The sequence below is a fragment of the Narcine bancroftii genome, chromosome 3, assembly GCF_036971445.1.
Source record: "Narcine bancroftii isolate sNarBan1 chromosome 3, sNarBan1.hap1, whole genome shotgun sequence".
NCBI lineage: Eukaryota > Metazoa > Chordata > Chondrichthyes > Torpediniformes > Narcinidae > Narcine > Narcine bancroftii.
Window position 1 is genome coordinate 73,081,453 of NC_091471.1, and position 25,621 is coordinate 73,107,073.

General features: G+C 43.4%; 1 protein-coding gene and 1 long non-coding RNA gene across 5 annotated transcripts in view; one reads left to right on the forward strand and one right to left on the reverse strand.

The window, feature by feature from the left end:
- LOC138757253 (protein unc-13 homolog B-like) overlaps nt 1–25,621 on the forward strand; it is a 615,971-nt gene that overhangs the window by 516,224 nt on the left and 74,126 nt on the right. The window contains exon 35 of one of the 4 annotated variants that reach the window (XM_069924289.1): nt 13,245–13,361. The exons of the other annotated variants lie outside the window; for them this stretch is intronic. Coding sequence (XP_069780390.1) covers nt 13,245–13,259 — 15 coding nt within the window. The 3' untranslated portion in view covers nt 13,260–13,361. Of the gene's footprint in view, nt 1–13,244; nt 13,362–25,621 lie in introns of those variants that run through there. 4 annotated transcript variants of the gene reach the window in all.
- LOC138757255 (uncharacterized) overlaps nt 1–25,621 on the reverse strand; it is a 701,670-nt gene that overhangs the window by 458,600 nt on the left and 217,449 nt on the right. The window lies entirely within an intron of this gene.

Below are 25,621 nucleotides of genomic sequence, written 5' to 3' on the forward strand. Positions count from 1 at the left end.
GTTTAAAACAAAATATTAATCCTCAATTTTTAATTTATTATTTTCTATGCCAAATGGATAAAATTGTTGTTTGGATCAGGTGTTCTCAACCTTTCTTTTTGGCTATGGTCCCCTAAGGACTCTGTTCAAAGTTTGTGGTCCCCTTTCCTTTAAAGCAGTTAAGTTTTGGTTTCTTCCGTACTTCGTTTTTTAAATGACTACATTTAAAAAAACATTAAAAATATTTAAGTTACGTGAGGTGAAAACAAGGGTTTTAATAAAATATGCTGTGTCTCCCAGGATGGGAATGTAGAAGTCCACTGTTGAGAATGACTGGTTCAGACATTTGGCATAATACACACACAGCCATTCTTTTTAATCAATCTGGCAATCTTGTTTAACTTGTTTAAACATACTTACAGAAGAATCACCATGGCTCCAAAATGCCAGCCAAATTGTGCACCTTGACATTATAATTGACTTAAACTAAACTTTGCTGTTGATGTTTTGCCACATGCAAGTTCAGTTTCTAATTAACATATTCCTATTTTAGGTAAATAGAAATAGGATTAGGAATATTATTAAAAGAAAGATTGATTGAAGGTCAAACAACTTACTTCTTAAAGTTAGCCTTCACTTGAGAGTTGACTCATGTCTTATTGGATTTGGAGAAATAGAAGTATGGACATTTGACTTTTATTCTTAGGCTGTGCCCTTTTAGTTCTAGAATCTCCCAATACTGGAATCATCTTCTCCACATCCATGTCATTTATATTTAAATGTAGTCCCTCCTCATCCTTCTAAGCTCTAGCGAGTACAGGCCCAGAGCCATCAAATGTCCCTCATATATTAACCATCTAATTCCTGAGATCATTTACTGAAACCTCTCTGGACCCTCTCCAATACCTGCACATTCTTCCTTGGATATCATTCCCCAAACTGCTCACATACACAATGAGGCTGGATAAAGGAAAATTTATGGAAAGGGTGATGATAACATGATAACATTACACATTGGCTACTATGGAATAGAAAAAGGGAAGGTGGTGTAGGTCAGAAATGTCAGCTATCAAGAAAAGATTACTGGTGGGCCAGAAGATTGTGGAAAAAATTTAAACTGCAAAGCAACTTAAAAAAAAAAGAGGGTAAACTGACAAGATATAAAAAAATTAGTTTGTCCACAAATATAAAATTAAGTCGATAAAGTAGCTGCTAGAGAAGTACTGGGAAAACAGTACATTAAAGGCCGTCAGGTCACCTGGACACAGTGGCTGGTAACTTTGGGTGTTAAAGAAAAGTCTGCAGAGATTGTTGATAGCTTGTTTGTCATCTTCAAAAATTACCCACATTTAGATCCCAATGGATTGTAAAAACTCAGCAGTAGGCAAGCCAGTCAGCCACGTGTCATTGGGCAAATATTGGAATCCATTATTAAGGAAGTCCAGTTTAGTAGAGAATCATAAAATAATAACATGATCAAGCAGTTTAAACTTTGTTTTATGAATGGAAAATTGTGTTTGATAAATTTATTGAAGTTCTTTTGGAATGTAATTATCAGGGGGAATAATGGGAAAACAGTATATTGGCATCTATTTGGATTTTTTAAAGGACATAGTTATGGTGCTACCTAAAAAGTTACACCACAAAAGCACAGGAGTTTGGGATAAAATACTGGAACAGAGGTTTTGGAGTCATGTGGTGGCATGGGTAGGGGATTGGCTAACTAGCAGGAATGAGTTAGGATAAATGGGTAATTTTTCAGGATTGCCACATCTAATTACTGTGGTATTACACAATGATTAGTGATGGAGTAAAATGTGACCTTATCTACTCTAATAAGAAGAATAGAAATTGTTCCAAAGGGATATGTGAGTAGGTAAAGTAGAGAAATGTAATTTGATTGAAGAATCCAAGATTCTAAAGGGGTTTGACAAGATGAATGCTCAAGGAGGTTGTTTTCCATTCAAGATTGGTTTGGTTGGGGGGTTGATCGTTAATCTTGAACTAGGGAGCATGGTTACGCAATAAACGGATGCTCATTTGAAGTGGATGTAATGAGGAATTCTTTCCCTCAAAGGGTAACAAATCTTTGGAAACTTCAACACAGAAAGCTATGAATTTATTCAAAAATGAGATGAGAAGTTTCCTGGCAACAACAGAGTTGCGTATTGTTGAAACAGATGAAAAAGTGGAACTGATGCCAGATTATATTGGCATCACTGAGTGACCAAGCAAGCTTGATTCTCATGTTCTTAGGTAATTAAATGTTCATGAGAACATCTGAAAATAATACCAGGAATAACTTGTTTTGCAAATCATTCGCTGAAATGATGTCACTGAATACTGTTCAATGATGTGGTTTTCACAGTTCCACCAGTTAACATGGAATCAAATGCAATATTAAAAAGGGCTTTCAAGTTCAGATGATGTAATACTTATAATGGGTTTTTTAAAATATTTTGACGAGAAAAAAATCATGAAAACTGTTGTTATTGTAATTCATTGCCATATGACTGTTGTAACCTTACAATGGCCAAATCTGTGAGTACATCCCAAACATGGAATAGAGAAAAGTGATTTGATACAATGTTGAATGCCTAATTTTGATATAAAATCATTTGAACATAGCATTATTTAGCCATTGTTAATACAAAGCGAAAGTTTGCTAGCTTATAAAACAATTTTTCAATATATAGCCCACCCTAACAAGGCCAGTATTTATTATCCAATCTTAACTGAATCTTGGAAGATGGTAGTGAGCCATCATCTTGAACCATTGTAGTGCATTTTATGGATGTGACATTGCAGTCAGTGGTGGAGGACTTAAATATTTGGGATAGTGGATGGAGTGTCAGTCAAGTAGGCTATTTTGTTCTAGACAGTGAAACACAAAACCCCACAGACACTGTGATTATAGGGCTCAAGCCTGAAACATTGGTAATATATGTTTACCTGCTATGAACGTTGTGAAACCGGCCGATTTCCTCCAGTATTGCTGTGTGTTTTTGTACTGGACAGTATATCATATTGAATGTTATATATGCTGCACTCATTTAAGCAAATGAAGAAGATTCTATCACCTTCTTGAGTTGTGCCTAATGGGTAGTGGAAAGGCTCCAAGATTTTTAATGCAGAGTTAACCATGCTCTAAATATGATCAGTAGTGACAACCCAGGCTGTGCTGAAGTGCGGAGCGGATGGCCTTGACAGAGTGTAAGCAGGTCAACATGATTTTAGATAATAATTGCGGCTTGACAGTTAGCTAAATTTGACTGGTTCCAACCACTCTACTGAAGGAAATTGAACCATCCCAGTGACCATTGCAATTAACAATGCAAAGGAAGAAATAACAAATTCTTGAAATGTGTTCTGAATTAAATTTTATTCTATTTTATAATTTCCTTTAGAGAATATTTGACTCAATAATTTTTTAAATTGTAAATTTAACCTTAGATTCATTTTCTTGTTTGCTTTAATTTTGTAATGAAAAAAACACTCTTTCAGGAACACTTCCTGTTTGTGATTATCATAATACATTTTTATTCATTTTATAATATTGATTTTTGTATTTAAACATTTTGCACATTCCTTTGAAATTCACTTCAGACCTTTCCAATGTTTTTGTAGTTTATTAGTGATTTTTTTTGTCTCTTTGGAAGTAAAACCAGGAAAGGTATGAACATATTGCAAACTAGTAATATACTATATAATTTTGCCTTGCCGAAGGAAGATCTTTATCTCGGGAATATAATAAATGATAAATTAATTCCCTGGGACAAATATGTAGGTTATTGTTTGGACACGAATGTTGGATTTGTATTGGCAGAATTGTAGATGTTTTAAAGGCACAAGATAGCAAATTTACAACAAAATGCTGGAAATACTCAGTAAGCCAGGGATACAGCTATGGAGAAAAAACAGACAAATTTTCATATTGATGACTTTTCATCAGAATTAATAAACTGGAAAACAAACATGCTTTAAGATGCAGGAGGGAAGAGATAAAAAGAACAAGGGGATTTTCCACTGATTCTTTTCCCTACCGGTTGAAATGTTTTGATTTTTGATATTTCAAAGTTTTAATGAAAGTTCATGCCCTGAACAATTAACTGTTTTCTCTCTATACATGTACTGCTTGATCTGCTGAGTATTTCCTCCACTTTCTGATTTTGTTCCATTTTGTAAAACTCAGTAATGAAAACATAGAAGAAAGCTGAACTCAAGCTTGAGAAGGTTTCTAGCATTGCAAAGTTCTTGACTTAGTATAATCAGGAAAAATAAAGGAGAAAATACAACTTTGGAGGTTTTTAAACCTAATTATCCTACTGTGGTTGCATTCAATCTACTAGTTTGCTCAGCACTGCCTTTTTAGTGATTGAATTGAGGTCCACATCTCCTATCACATCCATAACATCTTGCTGTCATGTTAGATGTGTCCCCCACCATGAAAACTGACACAAAATAGTAATTGAAAGCCTTGGTCATTTTTGCATTACACAATATTAATTTCCTCTTTTCATCTTCCAAAGGACCTATGTTCAATTTAGCCATAATTTTTCACTTTATATGATTATAAAAACAATTATCGTCTGTTTTTATATCCTGTGCCAATTTACTTCCTTTATGCCGTACATAGTAGTTCTTTGTGCTTTTTTTAATTTTCCAAATCTTTCAGATTCCCATTACTTAATGACTTTGTTGATCTTTTAGTTTGAAGCCTTCCTTTATTGCTTTCATTATTCAACTGGGTCTCCCCACCCTTCCTGGAATATATTTTTATTGAACACTGTGAAATTTTTTTTTAAAGCCATCTACTGTTCCTCAACTGTCCCACCAAATACCCTGTGTTCCCACCCTGTGTCCCACCCTCTGTTTTCACTCTGCCATCAGGAAAAAGGTATAGGTGCCACAAGACTTGCACCACCAGGCTCAGAAACAGCTGCTACCCCTCCACCATCAAATTCCTCAACAACAAACTAAATCAGGGACTCATTTAAGGACTCTTACTTTTGAACTTTAATGATATTTTAAATTCTCTCTGTATTGCACACTCCGTTTGTTTACATCCATTACCTGTTTACAGTCCCATAGGTGTATCTATAGTATGGCAGCCAGGCCACATGCTCTGGGTGCCACTTGAAGAAGGGTGTCACTGCCGGCAGACCCTGTAAATTATTCACCCTCCACCCCCCAACTCTGGCCAAAGTCTGGCTCCCCAACATCCCTTCTCTGATTTATTTCAAACATAATACTTTCAGACCAGCAAGAGAATAATTGGCTTTAGTACTTTTACTATAATCGCCAACAGACTTCAGCCTACACTGGAGCTTCCAACGCTTGACTCCGAACTCTCCCCTGTCCCCTGCTGGAGCCAGGGCTGAGGAGGGTGTGCGCTGAAGGATGTGTTTGAGCATGGGCTTTTCTCCCACCAGGTGCTCGGAACTGAGAGTCACCTTTCCTCTGAAGGCAAGAGAGGGCACCCACAGGCACAGTGACAGCCACACAACAATTTTAACTTTAGCCGCTCCACTCTGGCCTGGGGAATGCCGCTCTCTGCTTGCATTCAACAAATGCTGGCCTTTGAAGTGGGCTTAGTACTTTTTTTACATTGAAACAATTGTCGTGTTTTTTAAGGTGTAAATTATTTTTCAATATATCTAAAACAACCTTGGATATAACTTTTTTAGGGTTCTATAGCGGCGAGGACAAGTAGAAAGGCAAAGTGAATGGCATAGCAGCAAAAAGGGATGTTTGCAGGGTGAAAGGTTGAAGGAAGTTTAAAGGGGGGGACACAATTTCAGTGCTTGCCTGTACAGTTATTTGTTTACATGTATACAGTATTTTCTTTTGCACTACCAATAAGTGGTAATTCTGCCTCACCCACAGAATAAAGAATGTGATATCATGTACTCTGACAATATATCTGAAATGTGATCTATTGAATCCTTAACAATCATGGATCAGAATATGAAACTTATTCATACTCAAAGATTAATTTCTGTGTACAATACTGACTGGTTGTTTATTACCACAACCAAACAGTTCAGGCAAGAAGAATGAACCAAACTTGAAATAAATAGATTGTTTGACTATGATCAGTAATGCAAGATCAGTCTTGTGTTAAATCTTCTTAATACTTACACAACTGAAACTGAAATCTTGTTCCAGTGTTACATAGCATCTTTAAAACAATGATTTAATTAAAACGTGTATCAAATTTGTTTTGGATTTCCCTTTTCACTTTAAAAAATAGTTTAAATTTTTAATTGGGGCATTACAACATTTTTTTTACTGTTTTCAAAGTCTTTGAGGTAATAGCTTCCCTTTAATTTAACTGTTTATCTGCTTGCAAGTGCCTGCTGTGGCATTTCCTCATGATATTGTTTACAACTGAATTTTCTATAAAGGTTAGTCCAGTTTATATCTTGTTTTTAAAAAATGTATATGGGTACTCCCCAACATATGTCCGCGTTCCGTTCTAGGAGGCGGTCATATCTCGGAATGGATATATATTGGAATTGCGTACTGTGATAATACAGACCTATCACCAATGTATATAGTTACAGTATCTAGAGTGTAATGACTGTGCTTACAGCGATTGGCTGAGAGCTTAGCTACGCCTACTGTCTGGGCCTTAAAGGGTTGTGTCCCTAGCCAGGTCAGATCATTCCGGACTGGTCGGCCACCTGTGAAGAGCTCCTGTAGGAGCTAATAAAAGCCTTGGTTTGGATCAACAAGTCTTTGGTTCTTTCGACGAGCTCTACACGTACTTTAGGCTGGGCGTGGCCATCTTGGTTCCTGTGTGCATGTGTGAGTTATCAGTAGGCGCGTGTGGAGTGGGTTCGTGTATGGGAGTTCGGTTGGCGCATATGCGAGCGTTAAACGTCCTGATGATATTGAATTCACATCCTTAACTCTCGCATATGTGCCAACCAAAATCTCACACATGCGCACAGGAATCAAGATGGTCATGCCCAGCCTACGGACCCTGGGATGCTGACTAACAAGGTAAGTATGCACATATTGGCTCTTACGTGCTTTCTATTCCTGTTATAGTTTGTCAAATACAACATAAACCATGTAAATTTTATATATTTTTCTTTATTTTAAAAAATTTGGACTTATGTTCAGATGGATGCAAGCCTCATAGGTTGCAAGTCAGGGAGTACCTGTATATGGGCAATTGCATAGTGGCTGTGCATGTTAGGATTCCAATGTGATTCATAATAAATTATGGTGGCTAGTCAAAATATTGTGAAGAGAAGAAATCCAAGATCATTTGATCTACCCATTAGTGTCAAATCAGTGAGTAAAGCTCAGGTTGTCCATTCTCCTTTTGTTGCCTGTGGTGCAAACATTTGGGAGATTACAAACGGAAAGAAATAAATTATTTGCATTGATTTTGTAGATAATTTTTAGAAGTTAAAACTTGAATGTGCAATTAAGTCTTTACATATTGTGTGTATGTATGTTCATTTACAGTTTCTAAATAACTGAAAATCCAAACTTACTTTTATAATGTCATGCAATTCTAAAGCATGGAAAGGATGGGGAAGGTTGGCTCATTCCAGTACTTCATTAATACACTTGTAATTGATAAATTTCAGTCAGTATATTTTAAAAGCAAGTGAAATATTTGCTGTTAAAGTAGAAACACAAATAATAAAAAAATGTAGAAAATTTAATCAAATCCAGTTATTACATAAATTTGGAGTTGTCTTTGGACATCCAGGAAATCTGAACCCAAACACAACCGGTGGAGATACTCAACAGATCATGTAGCATCAGTGGGAAAGAAAAAAGTCAACGTTTCAAGAAAAATAACTTTCAGGACTTTGACAGTACACAGGAACAGACTATCAAGGGTGGATGAGATAGGGGCACACATGGGATTGGCCAATCAAGCGAAGGTGAAATATAACAAAGACAGGAGTGACAGATGCCAGACAAAGGGAGAAAGAGACAAACTGTATCATCTGCTAACGGTAGTGCTACTGAAATGAGTGATGTCCACACAGCACAGGTGAACCAGAAACTGAATTTTATTTACTTGAGCTGTTTGAGGAGACCGCCCACTTCCTGTGAGGGGCATGTTGGCCTAAAGAAGTGATGTCAGCACGTTGCGGCGTCACTCCCTATCCAGCTGCACAGAAGCAGTGCTGTCCCCCAGGCAACATGTACTGCCAACCGCACGGTCTAACCGTACTGTCACTCGGCCTGCTACACCACCCCCCAAAGAATCACTGCTACCCTATAAGCAAGTTACCGTACTGTCTTTGGGCTGGTGGGCTCTGTGTCTGACCTGGGCATCCAGGGAGGGCTGGTTTGAGTCCAGGTGCACTGCCTTGAGGCAGTCAATGGTAAACCTGTCCTACCGCCCGCCAATGCCCAAGGTGAAAATGACACCATTACGCTGCAACACCCCGAATGGGCCTTCGTAGGGGCATTATCGTGGTGTCCCTTGCTGTCCTCTCCGCATGAAAATGAATTTGGTGGGCTTTGCGGGTTTGCCAGGACATGGCAGGGCGGAGAGCCACGTCAGGAAGGTGGCAGAGGTTTCTGTCTTCTTGTTTGTTCCCTCAATCGCTGGAGAATATCTAGAGCACTTGGCTGTGGGCCGGGAGGGTCGAAGTGAATGTCCCCTGGGATGGTAAAAGGGGAGCCGTAAATCATCTTGTCTGACAAAACTGGTAGGTCTTCTTTTGGCGCTATGCGAATTCCTAACAGCACCCATGGGGGTTCATCCATCCAATTAGGGCCTTATAGTTAAGCTCTCAGGACTGCTTTCTGGTGGTGGTGGAAATGTTCGACGAGGCCATTTGCCTGAGGATGGTGGTGTAACTGACTGCTGCAGAACTTGGCTAGGTTGGCCCAGAGCGAGGACATGAACAGGGCGTCTCGTTCCGAGGTGATGTGGGTCGGAACTCCAATGCGTGCAACCAAAATGGAAAAGAAAGCTCTCTGTCTCGCATGTGGGTAAGGGTGTTGCTTCAAGCTAGAGGGTAAAACGGTCAATTACTGTAAATAAATACCGCATACCTTGGCTCACGGGAAGTGGGCCAACGATGTCCATGTGTACATGGTCAAAATAGCACTGCACCAGTTCAAAGCTCTGGAGCGGGGGCTTGATGTATCTGTGAAATATAAAGGGTTCACAATCACTACTCTGGAGACAAAATCATGGAGAAAAGGTTCAGCTTTATTGCAAGTCTGCAGAGTTGAGTGTCCCTGGTTTGGAGACATCACTCTTTTGTACAGTCCCGCGCTCAACATCACCCCACCTTCATTTACCTTCTTCCAATAAGAATCCCAATACATTACATTTTTCTTTTCCCTTCCATCAATACAGGTATCACTCAGTTCCTCCCTCTTCATATATCATTGCATGTTATGTTAATTAGTTCATTCCCTCCTTAGGGGCATCTAAGTTAATATTCATGTATAGCTATAGTCTACCTTGGGTCACTGTACCAGCCTGAACCTGAACCTGATCCTTGTATCCTTGAGGGTCCTGATAAGAAGAGGCCTACTAGCTAGTATTTTCTGTTTTCAAGCTCTCATCTACATTCTTTGCATTCCATCCCTTTTCACAGAATGGTGCGAGTTTAATAATCTTCAACCATATTTCACAATTCCTCCCTTTTCTCTTTACCATGTATTTTTGATTAAACTGCATTATTGTTCACTTTTTGTTTCCTCACATTGTTGTAACATGAGTTGAATTTGTCATTCTTCATCTGCCATGGGGCTTTTTAATACCATCTGCTTCACTCCAGTAGCTGAGTAGATTAATTGGTAATAACACATCGTAGGATGGCGAATCCAATGAATAAACCCACTATAATCATTAAACCATATATTGCAAGGTTCAATTGCCTTATATGTCTCATCCTGGGTGAGGACCTCATCCAGCTCTAGCCTTAGAGGCTGATGAGGGAGCTGGAGGAGGGCGGAATCTTGGACTGAGCGGTTGGCACTGAAAAGAGATTGGAAGTGTTCTGACCATCGGTTGAGGATGGAGATCTTGTCGCTGAGGAGGACTTTGCCGTCTGAGCTGCGCAGCGGGCTTTGGACTTGGGGTGAGGGGCCGTACACAGCCTTTAGAGCCTCGTAGAAACCCCTGAAGTTGCCAATGTCCGCGCTGAGCTGGGTTCGCTTGGCGAGGCTAGTCCACCACTCATTTTGGATCTCCCGGAGTTTGCGCTGAAGATGGCTGCATGCGCGACGGAAGGCTTGTTTCTTCTCTGGACAGGATGGCTTTGTAAGGTGAGCCTGGTGGGCAGCTCGCTTCTTTGTCAAACTGCATAAGTTTTTCAAGCTTTGTTGGGACCAAAAAAACTGCCTCAGGACCTTCGTGATGCCATCATCATCACCCTGTACAAAAACAAAGGCGAGAAATCAGACTGCTCAAACTACAGGGGAATCATGCTGCTCTCCATTGCAGGCAAAATCTTCGCTAGGATTCTCCTAAATAGATTAATACCTAGTGTCGCCGAGAATATTCTCCCAGAATCACAGTGCGGCTTTCGCGCAAACAGAGGAACTACTGACATGGTCTTTGCCCTCAGACAGCTCCAAGAAAAGTGCAGAGAACAAAACAATGGACTCTACGTCACCTTTGTTGACCTCACCAAAGCCTTCGACACCGTGAGCAGGAAAGGGCTTTGGCAAATACTAGAGCGCCTCGGATGCCCCCCAAAGTTCCTCAACATGGTTATCCAACTGCACGAAAACCAACAAAGTCGAGTCAGATACAGCAATGAGCTCTCTGAACCCTTCTCCATTAACAATGGCGTGAAGCAAGGCTGTGTTCTCGCACCAACCCTCTTTTCAATCTTCTTCAGCATGATGCTGAACCAAGCCATGAAAGACCTCAACAATGAAGACGCTGTTTACATCCGGTACCGCACGGATGGCAGTCTCTTCAATTTGAGGCGCCTGCAAGCTCACACCAAGACACAAGAGAAACTTGTCCATGAACTACTCTTTGCAGACGATGCCGCTTTAGTTGCCCATTCAGAGCCAGCTCTTCAGCGCTTGACGTCCTGTTTTGCGGAAACTGCCAAAATGTTTGGCCTGGAAGTCAGCCTGAAGAAAACGGAGGTCCTTCATCAGCCAGCTCCCCACCATTACTACCAGCCCCCCCACATCTCCATCGGACACACAAAACTCAAAACGGTCAACCAGTTTACCTATCTCGGCTGCACCATTTCATCAGATGCAAGGATCGACAATGAGATAGACAACAGACTCGCCAAGGCAAATAGCGCCTTTGGAAGACTACACAAAAGAGTCTGGAAAAACAACCAACTGAAAAACCTCACAAAGATAAGCGTATACAGAGCCGTTGTCATACCCACACTCCTGTTCGGCTCCGAATCATGGGTCCTCTACCGGCATCACCTACGGCTCCTAGAACGCTTCCACCAGCGTTGTCTCCGCTCCATCCTCAACATTCATTGGAACGCCTTCATCCCTAACATCTAAGTACTCGAGATGGCAGAGGCCGACAGCATCGAGTCCACGCTGCTGAAGATCCAGCTGCGATGGGTGGGTCACGTCTCCAGAATGGAGGACCATCGCCTTCCCAAGATCGTGTTATATGGCAAGCTCTCCACTGGCCACCGTGACAGAGGTGCACCAAAGAAGAGGTACAAGGACTGCCTAAAGAAATCACTTGGTGCCTGCCACATTGACCACCGCCAGTGGGCTGATATTCGCCTCAAACCGTACATCTTGGCGCCTCACAGTTCGGCGGGCAGCAACCTCCTTTGAAGAAGACCGCAGAGCCCACCTCACTGACAAAAGACAAAGGAGGAAAAACCCAACACCCAACCCCAACCAACCAATTTTCCCCTGCAACTGTTGCAACCGTGTCTGCCTGTCCTGCATCGGACTTGTCAGCCACAAACGAGCCTGCAGCTGACGTGGACATTTACCCCCTCCATAAATCTTCGTCCGCGAAGCCAAGCCAAAGAAGAAGAAGATATTGCAAGGTGCATTAACCATGGCCCCTAACCTTCAAAATTCCAATCTCCCCATGTCCAATCACCCCATACACCTTTTTGATATTTGTCTCCAGCCTCCCGGATTTTCTTTCTATACTTTTTAATATGGACCGCCAAATCCGAGATATTAGCTGATTCATCTGGGATGTGTGCGCAACAGCGTAAAAGTTTCATCATTGTAGTTTTCTTTTCTGTCCTTTTTTACTCTTCTTTCTTTCCCTCTGTGGCTGGTGGTGGGTCCACTGGTCCCTTTATTCTTGAAGCATGTGTCCACCCCTTTTCCTTCATTCGGACTGCTGTTTCCGTGGTCAACAGTACCAGATATGATCCGTTCCACCGAGGCTGAAGCTTTTTTTATTTCCATGGTTTGATAAGGATCCAGTCACCAGCATTCACAGAGTGGATAGGGAAATCCAGAGGAAGGTTCTGTGCCAGCAGATCCTTAGCTTTTAAATCTGCAAGAGAATAAGAGACTAAAAACACATCATTATTTTCAACTGTAGGTATTCCTTCTACCTCCCCCAAATATGGGAGTCCAAATAACATCTTGTAAGGGGATATTCTAATGTCTTGTCGTGGGGCTGTCCAAATTCTGAGAAATTTTGAGAAGAGCTATCAGTAAGCACTTGGTCCAGGGTAATTTAGTCTCTTCTTTTAGTTTTGTAATTTGCCTTTTTAAAATGGCATTCATTCGCTCCACTCTTCCCGAACTCTGTGGATGCCATGGTGTATGCAGCTTCCATTCTATCCCTAAGGCTTCACAGACCAGGCTGTGAATTTTAGAAGCGAATTGTATTCCCCGATCTGAATCGATGGACTTGTCTATTCCATATCAGGGTACAATTTGTTCAGTGCAGTGCAGTGACATTAATGGTGGGGAATGCTTTGACCCATCTCGTGAAGTGGTCCACTATTACTATTCCATCGCTGGACCTTAGGGAGTTCGGTGAAATCCACTTGTATCCACTGAAATGGCCGAATTGCTAAAGATTGTACTCCTCCAGGCATAGCTTTCATAACTTTCTTATTAACCTTTAAACAGATCACACAGCGGTTCACTGTCTGTCTTGCTAGGGTATAGACTCCTCTGCAGACGTAAGTTTGTAAGAATGCATCACACAATGCTTGCACTCCTCAGTGGGAGCGTGAGTGCAGTTCCCCTAGTATCTGCCAGGTGATTTCTTCATTTAACAATTGTCTTCCATTTTCCATCTTCCATCTTCTTTGCTCCAATCTTTTCCATTTGTTCTTCTTCAGGGAGGGAAAAGATAGGCACCTTCTTCAGCCCTTCTCTGAGAGGTATCAGAGTCATCATGTGCTCTGTTCCTGATCGTGCCGCTTGTCGGGCAAGTTCATCAGCCATCCAATTTCCTTGCGCTTCTGGTGAGTTTTCCTTCTGATGTCCTGGTACATGCATTATAACAATTCTTTCTGGTTTGATTAATGCTTCCAAAGTTTTTTCAATTAGTTGCTCACGAGCTAGTTCTTTTCCTCTTGCTGTTATCATCCCCTGTTCTTTCCAAATTTTCCCAAATGTGTGTACCACTCCAAACGCATATTTCGAATCTGTATATATGGTACCTTCCTGCCCTTCCAACAGTTCCAGGGCTCTCCTTAGGGCATACAACTCGCAGGACTGAGTGGGCCAGCTGCCGGGCAAACGCCCAGTTTCCACCTCGGTTCTGGTAACTCCATCAACTATAAGCATATCCACTGTATCTCTTTCCATCTATACAGCTCGACGATCCATCTATGAACCACCATTGTCCTTCCTAGAGGGGCTCCTCTTCTAAGTTATCTCGACTTTTCGTTTGCAGCTCGACCACCTCACTACAGTCGTGCCCTGAGTTCTCTGGTTCTTTATCTTCTCCTGATGAGTACAGGAACTGTGAAGGGTTCAGACTTTTATCTGTACAAATAGTTGTCATCTTTTTCCATTAAGATTGCCTCATACTTTAAAATTCTCGAGCCTGTCAACCATCTGTGAGACTTCTGAGTTAAAATGGTTCTGACAGTGTGGGGAGTGAATGCAACCAGACTCTCTCCAAAGGTAAATTTTCAGCTTTCTTCCACTAATACTGCCGTTGCTGTTACTGCTCGAATGCATTCTTGCCACCCTTGTGATACTGGGTCCAACATTTTTGAGAATAATACTACAGGTTGCCTTTGGCCTCCTCTTTTCTGAGCTAGCACTCCCAAAGCTATCCCTTTTTCCACATTTACAAACAAATGGAAAGGCTGATTAATATCAGGCAAAACCAGGACCAGAGCATTAATCAAGTCTTTCTTCAAGTGATTAAATTCCTGCTGTTCCTCTAGGTTCCACTCCACATTTTCTTTTTCACTTCCCAGTTTTTCATATAAGAATTGGACTTTCTATGCGTATGTATCTATCCACAGTCGGCAATACCCGATTAATCCAAGGAACTTCCTTATCTCCCTCTGATTTTTAGATATAGGCAGACCGGTGATACCAGCAATTCATTCAGGTCTGATTCTCTTTTTTCCTTGACTAATCAAGTGTCCCAAATATCTTACTTCCTGTTCCACGAATTGCAGTTTGTTCTTAGAAACTCTTAACCCTTTCTCTCCCAAGAAGTTTAGCAACTCAATGGCAGATTTACGAACTTCATTTTTCTTTGTTCCTGAAATCTACATACTGTATTAACTGTTTTCCTGTAGTGCTTGGGTTTTCTTCTAATACTTGCTCTACAACTTGTCCAAATAGATTGGGAGATTCTGTAAACCCTTGGGGGAGGACTGTCCATCGATACTGCTGTTTTCTTCCCGAGTGAGGGTCCTCCCACTCGAATGCAAACAAGTCCCGACTATTCTCATCCAAGGGGCAACTCCAAAAAGCATCTTTCAAATCTACAACATGAAACCACTCGTGTTCTGGGGAAATTTGATTCAATATGTTATAGGGGTTTGAGACTACTGGATGTCGTGTCTGAACAATCTTATTTAATTCTCGTAGATCCTGGACTATGCAGAAAGTCCCATACGTTTTCTGTACAGGGAGAACAGGGGTGTTATAAGGGGTCATGCAACTTTCTAGCATTCCATCTCGCAGCAAATTTTCAATAACCGGCTGAAGGCCTCTTCATCCTTCTACCGAAATAGGATACTGTTTCACCACTATTGGCCGGAACCCCTCCTTTAGGGTTATTTTGAGTGGGGTTATTTGCAGTCCTCCCCTGTCTCCCAGACACAGTCCCCAATGTCCTCTTCCCTCAACAGGTACAATTTCACCATTATACGTCCTTCCACTGGAGCAGTACCGACTCCTAGTCTAATTTGCAGATTAGGTCTTCAATTGCCTCCCTGTCTTGATACTTCACACAGACTCCCTTGATCAGAGGGGTCTTCATCACTCTGCCCCCCTACTGTCGATACCTTTAATTGTGGACGAGTGAATCTAACTCCCTCCGGTAGAACGTTTAAAGATGATCTAGTGACTTCTGTGTCCACCAGAAAAACGGCATCCTCTTTGTTGGGTCCCACCTGGAAGAAACCCCTGGTACCTTTAATCCTCCCCAAAAGTCATCAGAGGGATTGCATCCCTTTCCCTCTTTAATTCGGGACATTCCTGTTTGAAATGTCCCACTTCCCCACAATAGTAACACCCTGCCTGCTGGGGTTACCCAAAACTCAAGTACATCAACATAATAACAACTGGAACATTTCCATTGCTCAATTTCTCTTTCAGGGGCGTCCCTCTGGTGAAGTCTAATCTCCTGGATGGAAGGTATAAGGCTCATTGAGGAGGACTCATGTTGAACTAAATCTTTGGTGTCCCAATCCTGATAACCCTTTAGATACTTTATCTGCTGCCTTATTAAGTTAAGAAATCACATCTTTATCATGGGTTTGTGCTCAACTTTAAATTGCAAACAAATTAGTATCTTGTGTGGCCCCTTTAAGAGTATTCCTGGCTGTCTTCGTTCTCTGCTCTGTGGTATTCTGCAGAAAATGGCTCCGTTATCTCCTCTTCTGGGCTTCCTGCCAATTTGCCTGGAGGAAAAACCCAACACCCAACCCCAACCAACCAATTTTCCCTTGCAACCGCTGCAATCGTGACTGCCTGTCCCGCATCGGACTTGTCAGCCACAAACGAGCCTGCAGCTGACGTGGATTTTTTACCCCCTCCATAAATCTTCGTCCGCGAAGCCAAGCCAAAGAAGAAGAAGATGTTTTTTATGCTGAGTTCTCTCTGTCCTCACTGAGAACAGCTTAATTTTTAAACTGTGCAAATGCAGACAAACTTGTTTTAATAAAAGCTTCCAGAATTTTCCACAGACTTTAAATCTTAACTTCCTTGTTACATTTGCTGGATGATTTGTCATGGCTCTGGGTTTGAGCACTAACAGTATCCGAAAATACTTTGGGTACTGCTGGCCCAGAGGGGACAGCTACTAGGGCAAAATTAAAAAAAAAGACCCGAGGAATACTCGGGGTCACTCGTCTCTCCCTCCTCCATCAGCCTGAGGATTTCCATTTGACTACGTAGTCTTTATTTATCCTCCTGTGCAGGTGGCTTCTCCTGCCTACCCTTTGCTTTTTTCCTTTCCTGATTTTTCCTTTCTATGTGCACATTCTTTCTGGAGGACATCATAGGTTTACTGTCCCCACTTCTGCCAGTTTTACAGCATTAGTTTGGCAACATGCAAGCTTATCTCTTTTCTTTCTTGTGCTAACAAGCGCCACTTTCCAATGATTTCTTTAATGAATTCATCATCCCAAGTATCCCCAACGGCCAGCCTTCTCTCCCTAGTCTTTTATTTAATGTCTCAGAAACTTTTTGAATTATATTTTCAACCTCCAGATAGTTGTATCTACACAATCCCCATTGTACTTCAGGTTCCCAAAACCTAAGCTCCCCGAGCACACACTTACACACAAACACACTAACGGTCCCTGACCGGACTAGTTCCCTGAACTCTTAACTGAGCTCCCTAAGCTCTTATTCAACCACGTTCCTGGACTGCCGAGTTCCCTGAGTTCTCCCCGGAGACATTCCTTGGTCTCTGACCCGACCCTTTTACAGGTCTGTTTCTCTTTTTCTCATGTTTTTCCTGCCTGTCCGAGCTCTTCTGTCCTGCCTCCTCCAGCTCCAGGGCACAGGCCTCTACCCCTCCATCGGACTCTCTCATCTGTTGATGTTCCTCGGGAGGGATGTCACCAGCATCCTGGTGAATCCCCCCTCCCCTCTGACTGTCATACGGCGGGGGCAGGTGCTTCAAAGGATCCCAGGGAGGTATGTCTTCCTCCTCATTTTTTCACAGCAACCTTAAACAATTCGGTCACCCAGATCCAACATGCTGTAAATCTGAATCCTCCAAGTCTAGAGGACTTCTTTCATTTACGAATAAATTTAATTTCTGACATATCCAATTTTCATCTGACCCCAGTCGGGGACACCAAACCGAAGACCCCAGAATCGGAGTCTGAGGCTATTTGTAATAAAACTTTATCATAGTTTCCTTAGTCTTTCCTTGGGTCCTTCCCCGACCCCAGTTTCCTAACATCCACTCCAATCGACTATCGGGCGGAATGTCAATCCCAGGACCCCCACTCTGGAGTCCCTTCTTCTCTTGGGTACACCTATTACCCATATCCCTGTCAGATCACTCACTCCTGACAGAATCCCGGTCGCCTGAGTAGTACTTAATAGTCAATTTTTCTTATCCGGGTCTCGTGCACGAGAGTTGCCCCGACCAAACCACTCCTCCTACCGAGTCCCTTCTTCTATTCCACTTCCTCTACCGGAGCTTCCCTAGGTCCTGTTCTCCAGAGTCTCCTGTCTGGATATCAATCGGAGACCACTGAAATCAGTGGGGTTAACCTTCTCGTTCTTCGATAGCCAGTCACCAAGTGGTGGGAGTTGAGGATCCCGGACAAGCCCCCAAGCTTGTGAAATATAAAGTGTTCACAATCACTACTCTGGAGACAAAGCCTTGGAGAACAGGTTGAGCTTTATTTCAAGTCTGCACAGTCGGGTGTCCCTGGTCTGGAGACACACCAGAAGTTCAGAATCATCACTCTTTTGTACAGTCCCGCACTCAACATCACCCCGCCTTCATTTACCTTCTTCCAATCAGAATCCCAATACAACATTCTCCTTTTCCCTTCCATCAATACAGGTATCACTCAGTTCCTCTCTCTTCATACATCGAGTGTTATGTTAATTAGTTCATTCCCTCCTAGGGGTGTCTAAGTTAATATTCATGTCTCCAACCGCAGGAAAACCAACAAGGTCGGGTCAGATACAGCAATGAGCTCTCCGAACCCTTCTCCATTAACAATGGCGTTCTCGCACCAACCCTCTTTTCAATCTTCTTCAGCATGATGCTGAAACAAGCCATGAAAGACCTCAACAATGAAGACGCTGTTTACATCCGGTACCTTACGGATAGCAGTCTCTTCAATCTGAGGCGCCTGCAAGTTCACACCAAGGCACAAGAGCAACTCGTCCGTGAACTACTCTTTGCAGACGATGCTGCTTTAGTTGCCCATTCTGAGCCAGCTCTTCAGCGCTTGACGTCCTGTTTTGCGGAAACTGCCAAAATGTTTGGCCTGGAAGTCAGCCTGAAGAAAACTGAGGTCCTCCATCAGCCAGCTCCCCACCATGTCTACCAGTCCCCCCACATCTCCATCGGGCACACAAAACTCAAAACGGTCAACCAGTTTACCTATCTCGGCTGCACCATTTCATCGGATGCAAGGATCGACAACGAGATAGACAACAGACTCGCCAAGGCAAATAGCACCTTTGGAAGACTACACAAAAGAGTCTGGAAAAACAACCAACTGAAAAACCTCACAAAGATAAGCGTATACAGAGCCGTTGTCATACCCACACACCTGTTCGGCTCCGAATCATGGGTCCTCTACCAGCATCACCTAAGCTCCTAGAACGCTTCCATCAGCGTTGTCTCCGCTCCATCCTCAACATTCATTGGAGCGACTTCATCACCAACATCGAAGTTCTCGAGATGGCAGAGGCCGACAGCATAGAATCCACACTGCTGAAGATCTAACTGCGCTGGGTAGGTCACGTCTCCAGAATGGAGGACCATCGCCTTCCCAAGATCTTGTTATATGGCGAGCTCTCCACTGGTCACCAAGACAGAGGTGCACCAAAGAAGAGGTACAAGGACTGTCTAAAGAAATCTCTTGGTGCCTGCCACATTGACCACCGCCAGTGGGCTGATATCGCCTCAAACCGTGCATCTTGGCGTCTCACAGTTCGGCGGGCAGCAACCTCCTTTGAAGAAGACCGCAGAGCCCACCTCACTGACAAAAGACAAAGGAGGAAAAACCCAACACCCAACCCCAACCCACCAATTTTCCCTTGCAACTGCTGGAACCGGGTCTGCCTGTCCCACATCGGACTTGTCAGCCACAAACGAGCCTGCAGCTGACGTGGACATTACCCCTCCATAAATCTTCGTCCGCGAAGCCAAGCCAAAGATTACACAAGCACAGTACTAGATATAGACTATCTTAGGTCACTGTACCAGGCTGAACCAGATCCTTGCCTGAGGCTCCTGATAAGAAGAGGCCTACTAGCTAGTATTGTCTGTTTTCAAGCTCTCATCTACATTCTTTGCATTCCATCCCTTTTCACAGAATGGTGCGAGTTTAATCATCTTCAACCATATTTCACATATCTGTGCACTTTGCACTATGCACTTGTTGGCAGTCCAAACAAGTCACCACACATTGCAGCAGAAGCTGTGCCACATGAATTTGTCAGACAGCAGTCAGACAGTGGACCTTATGGAAGGATGTGGCAGACCCCGTATATGGTCAAACACTCACTGTTGCCAGGTCGCGGGTAGGATGAGTCTGGGGAAAAGTGGACATGTCGCACAGTAAATTTGGACTCCCTGGTGAAAGACAGAAATATGTCTGCATCCTCTGCTTGGTCTTTCGCTAGCTTAGAAACATCAAGCCCTCCTGAGGTAGTGGTGATGGCCGGTCTGGACAGCGCATCGGTCACCATTTTGGATTTGCCTGTGACATGGCGAATGTCCATTGTATACTCAGAAATATAGAAGAGGTGTCATTGTTGCCTCACCGACCACGGGTCCATAACCTTGCTGAGTGCATGGGTGAGTCATTTGTGGTCTGTGTAGGCGATGAAAACCCTTCCTTCTAGCATGTACCGGAAATGTCGTATTGCCAGGTACAGGGCCAACAATTCGTGGTCAGACACGCTGTACTTGAACTCTGGTGTTCAGAGATGTTTACTGAAGAAAGCCAGAGGGTGCCACTGTTCATTGACCCACTGCTCCAACATTGCGCCGACTGCTCTGTCTGATGCCTCAGTTGTAAGGGCCAGGGGGGAGGAAGAGTCTGGATGGGCCAAAGATGTGGCCTCCGCCAGTGCTGCTTTGGTTGCCTGGAGTGCTTTAATGGTTTCACATGTCCACTGGGAAATCTTGACATCTAGTTTGATCAAGTCGAATAGGGGTTTCATGAGGGTAGCTGCTCCTGGGAGGAAATGATAATCGAAGTTCACCATCCCTAAGAATTCTTGTAGGCCCTAATTGTGTTCAGCCTGGGAAAACGTTATATGGCTTCCACCTTATCTGGCAGCAGTGTGGACCCTCTCTCAGGTGATACGGTGTCCCAGGAAATCCTGCAACCTGTCAAAAAGGCGACTCAGGTGTGTCCTGTATGTTCTGGCATCAGGGTTGGCGATGAGAATGTCATCCAGGTAGATAAAGATGAAATTGAGGTCTATGCCAACCATGTTCATGAACTGCTGAAACATCTGGGCTGCATTCTTTAGACCAAAAGGCATTTGAAGGGACAAAAAATGCCGAAAGGGTTATCATGGCCATTTTTGGGATGTCGTTAGGATGCACCGTAACTTGATGGTATCCTTTGACAAGGTCTACCTTGGAACAGATCTGGCAGCCCCAGAACCTCGTTGTGAAATCTTGGACAAGTGGGATATCTATCTGGATGGTGGCATCATTGAGTCGTCTGTAGTCGCCACACAGCGCCAACAGCTGAAGTTCTTCTGGACCATGTGCAGCAGGGACAGCTGTTTGAATGGTGAACGATACCCAATTTCTCCATGGTAGTGAACTCGGTCTTGGCTTGAAGGAGATTTTCCTGTGGGAGGCACCATGCCTGTGCATACACTGGGGGCCAAATGGTCTCGATGTGGTGCATGTGCTGATTTAATGTCTTGGAAGTTGGGCTCCAACAGTGATGGGTACTTGGCCTGTAGGTGGGCATATTCATTATGGTCCAGAACATGGATTCCTAATGGCAGAAAGGAACTTTGCTGTAGAGTAAGGGGGTATGACAGGAACGTTACAGCATTGACCAAATGGCATCTGTTCATGTCCACTAGAAGTTCATGTGCCCGGAGGAAATCTGCTCTGTGTAAGGCTTTTCCCACGGATGCAATCGTACACTTCTGTGGAAAACCACATCTGCTGCATGGAATATGACCAGGTGGTTGCCAAACCTCAGAATGGAGGAACTGTTGGCTGCCTGTAGGGGAAGGCCTATAGGCGTTTATGTGTGCCAACCACCGAGGCCACTATCGGCGGCCGGCCTGTCCGTTTCTCGCCACCGCGCTTGTCTTGGTGTTGGGGTATGAGCATGGAAGGATACACCACCAGGCGTTATGACCCCATCTGTGATGGTAGGAACTGTAATCGCTCTGTTTGTCTGAGCGCTTGTTACTTTGCGGCTGGGCCGCGGCTACTGCTGGGGGCCCAGCGGTGGGGGGAGGGTTGAACAGGCAGTGCCAACAGAGTAGATTGGTTGCACATGCATGGAGCTCTGTTGCGAGATGGGGAAAAGTCTGTCTGCTTCTTTGGCAGGTGTGGGGTGTTGAAATCCATGTCCGATATTGCCGAGGAAACATGCACCGGTAGCTTGGAGAGGGACAGGGCCTCAAACAAGAAACAGTTTGTGTGTCTGTCCGTTAAGGCCAATGTTTCGTGCTTGAGCTCGGATGGGTTCCTATCACCCAGACCTTGTATAGTCAGGATGTGGATGGTGCACTTGTATCGGCTGAGTTCCAGGGAATAACGGAGGTAACGCCAGATTTATTTGTACGTACACTCTATAGGAGGATTTTCCACAAACATGCTTACTTTTGCTGCAGGGCACTGCTGACGTGCCAGAACTTGGTATCCTCCAAGACTGCCCCTGATCTGGAACTGTGACTTGGCCAGTTGTAACCAATTCCTGGGCTGATTTACCCAGAAGGGCGGCAAATACACATCCACATCGTTGGTCGCAGCCGTTGCAACTATAGCAGTGGTAGTATCCTGTGTTTTGTCATGTTCGAGATGGGTTCCAAAGACATTAGAACCGTCAGGGTCACCACTGTAGTGTCTGCTAACAACAGCACTACCGAAATGAGAGATGTCCACACAGCACAAGGTGAGCCAGTAACTGAACTTTATTTTGAATTACTCGCGCTGCTCGAGGAGACCACTCATTTCCTGTGAGGTGCATGATGGCCTTAGGAAGTGATGATAGTGCGTCACAGCATCACTCCCCGTCCAGCAGCACGCAACATGGAAGCAGTGCTGTCACCCGGGCAACACATATCACCAACTGCAGGCTTCTCCTCTGAAGGGAAGGGGGGCCCGCGCCATCCTGTGTCGGACGACTGGAGCAGCGATTTGGCCCGTCTAACCACACGGTCACTCGGCCCGCTACAAAACAAATAGGTCAAGCGAAGGGAAGAGAGTCATACAGGGTGGAGTGGGTAATAGAAAAACAAAGGCTGCTGGTGTGGAATCTGACAAGCAGAGAAGGTGAAAATAGTGGTGAGAGACCAGATGGAACCGAAGGGAGGGGAGGTGGTGGGGTAGGGGGAAGAGGTGAGAGTGGAAGAATACAGTGGGGAAATTAGAATGGAACAAAAGAGGACAGGAATAAATATGGGTGGGGGTGGTTGAAAATGGGAAAAATGATAGGAAAAATGGAAGAACAGAAGGATAGCAGTAACTTGTTACCTGAAATTAGAAAATTCAATGTTCATGCCATTGGGCTCAAGGCTACCCAGGCAAACTTTGAAGTAATAAAATCTAAAAAAGTTGAAACAGTCTCTTCAACCCAACCGACCATACAAACTAAAGTGTGCAACCCCCACTCATTCCACCTGCCTGAGTTTGGCTCATATCCTTTTTAAACTATCCTATATACTGTCTGTGTCCATCCAAATTTGTTGTAAACATTGCAATAATACCTGCCGTAGCCACTTCCTCCAGCAGCCTGTTTCGTACACTCATCATCCTCTGTGTGGGAAAAAAAACAAAAGTCATCCCTCAGGTTTCTGTTAAATCTCTCCCCCTCACAAACAAATGCCTCTAGTTACTGATTCCCCTACTCCAGGCAAAAACTCTTGATAGTAAAAACACACTGAAATGCTTGAGAATCTCAGGCGGTCTTTTCAGCATGTAAATCTTTTTTTTAATGTTTACCAGTTTTTTTTTACTACAATCACAGCATTTGCAGACTTTCATATTTTAAAAAACTCTTGATGTTCACCCGATCTGTTCCTCTCATGTGTTTGTACACCTCATCCTCCTGCACTCCAAGGAATAAAGCCCAAGTCTGTTCAACTTCTCCCTGTCGCTCAGAGCCCAGATTCTTGGCAATATCTTCATAAATCTTCTCTGTACCATATCAAGTTTGGCAACATCATTCTCACAACACAGTGACCAAAACTGAACATAATATTCCAAGTAGGGCCTCAGCAACGTCTTATACAACTGCAATAGGACCTCCCAACTTCTACACTCAAATATTCTGACTGAGGAAAGCTGAAGAGCTGAAAACCTTTTTGACCACCCTATGTACCTTTGATGCCATTGTCAAGGTACCTATATACAGTAGATCCCCTTCTCTGCAGGGAATATGTTCCAAGACCCCAACGGATGCCTGAGTCCGCGGATAGTACCAAACCCTATATATACTATGTTTTTCCTATACATACATACCTATGATAAAGTTTAATTTATAAATTATGCACATTAAGAGATTAACATCAATAACTAATAATAAAATAGAACAATCGCGACAATGTTAAAAAAAGAGTTACTTGAACACAAGCAACTGTGATACATGACAGTCAATCTGAATTCTATCTGAATATGATCTGTTCTGTATTTTCGGACCATAGGTAACTTAAATCACAGAAAGCAAAACAGCAGATAAGGGGGAACCACTGTAGTTGTACTCCTAGATCTCTCTGCTCTATAACACTTCCCAAATCCAAATGTCTAGGTCCTATGTCAGACCTCCCAAAATACAATACAGCGGATGCTGGAAATGCAAATTTCCTGTTGACTGAGACTCACTCTTCCAATGCCTAACTAAGACACCTGCATTAAGAATGCACCGTTGAAAAGACAAAAGACAGTGCCAAATGTAATTTTTTTAAAAATTGGCATTGCAGTCTTTAAATGTATAAAGTTCACTTTAATCAAGTAATTCCTGTAACTTAAAAAATTTAAATTCGAACCACAGTTGCTGGCGCTGTAACAGCGCAGTGCCAGCTGCTCTGCTAACCGTGCCGCCCTCAGAATTAACCCCCTTCCTACAGGTTGACGGATCAAACCTTACTAATATACTTAATATAAATAAAAATAAAGACTCTTACGAGGCAGGGATAGGGAGACACTTTGGGAGAGTCACCCCAGCAACGAGTGACATCGGCTGGCTCTTCATTCTGCATTTCATTCCAATGCAACTTTATCGAAATTTTATTCAAACAAGTGCTGAGGTCGTGGCACTCCACTGGCTGAATGTTGGCTCCATCTTCACCAAGGCAACCCAGCTCACCTCTATGCAAGTGTCCCGGTCAGGCACTCGGCCCACCTTCCTCACGCTGACAACGCAGCTCACCTCCATGCAAGTGTCCCGGTCAGGCCCTCGGCGCACCTTCCTCACGCTGACAACGCAGCTCACTTCCATACAAGTGTCCCGGTTAGGCCCTCGGTGCACCTTTCTCACGCTGACAACGTAGCTCACCTCCATGTAAATGTCCCAGTCAGGTCCTCGACGCACCTTCCTTGTGCTGACAACCCAACTCATTTACATGTAACTGGCGACAGTGAAAAGCATACACACGCATTGAGGGGCATTGCTAGTCTAGATGGGCAAACCTGTGCATGTTCAAAAAAGTCTCAGCGTTCCCCCACAGGGTCCATCTGCCACATCTTGTTCATTCAAAATATTTATTTATTTGTTTGCTTGCTTGATTTATTTTTTCTGGTTGAGTTTCTGGTTAATTGAATTCTGGACAATGGGGATTTTACTGTACTTCTAATTTCTCAGCATTAAATTCCATCAGTTATTCATCTTCCCACCTGCCCAACTGATCAAGGTCCTGCTGCAATTTTTTGTAACTATCTTCTCTATTGACAATACCAGATACTTTAGTGTCATCTGCAAACCTGCTAATCATGCAGTGTATGTTTTCATCAACATCAAACAGTAATGGATCCAACACTGAACCCTGTGTCACACCACTAGTCACAAATCTCCAGGCTGAAAAGCACCTTCCACCATCACCCTCTGTCATCTTCAATGAAGCCAATTTTCTATCTTGTGCTATCTCAACTTAGATCCCATATGACATTACC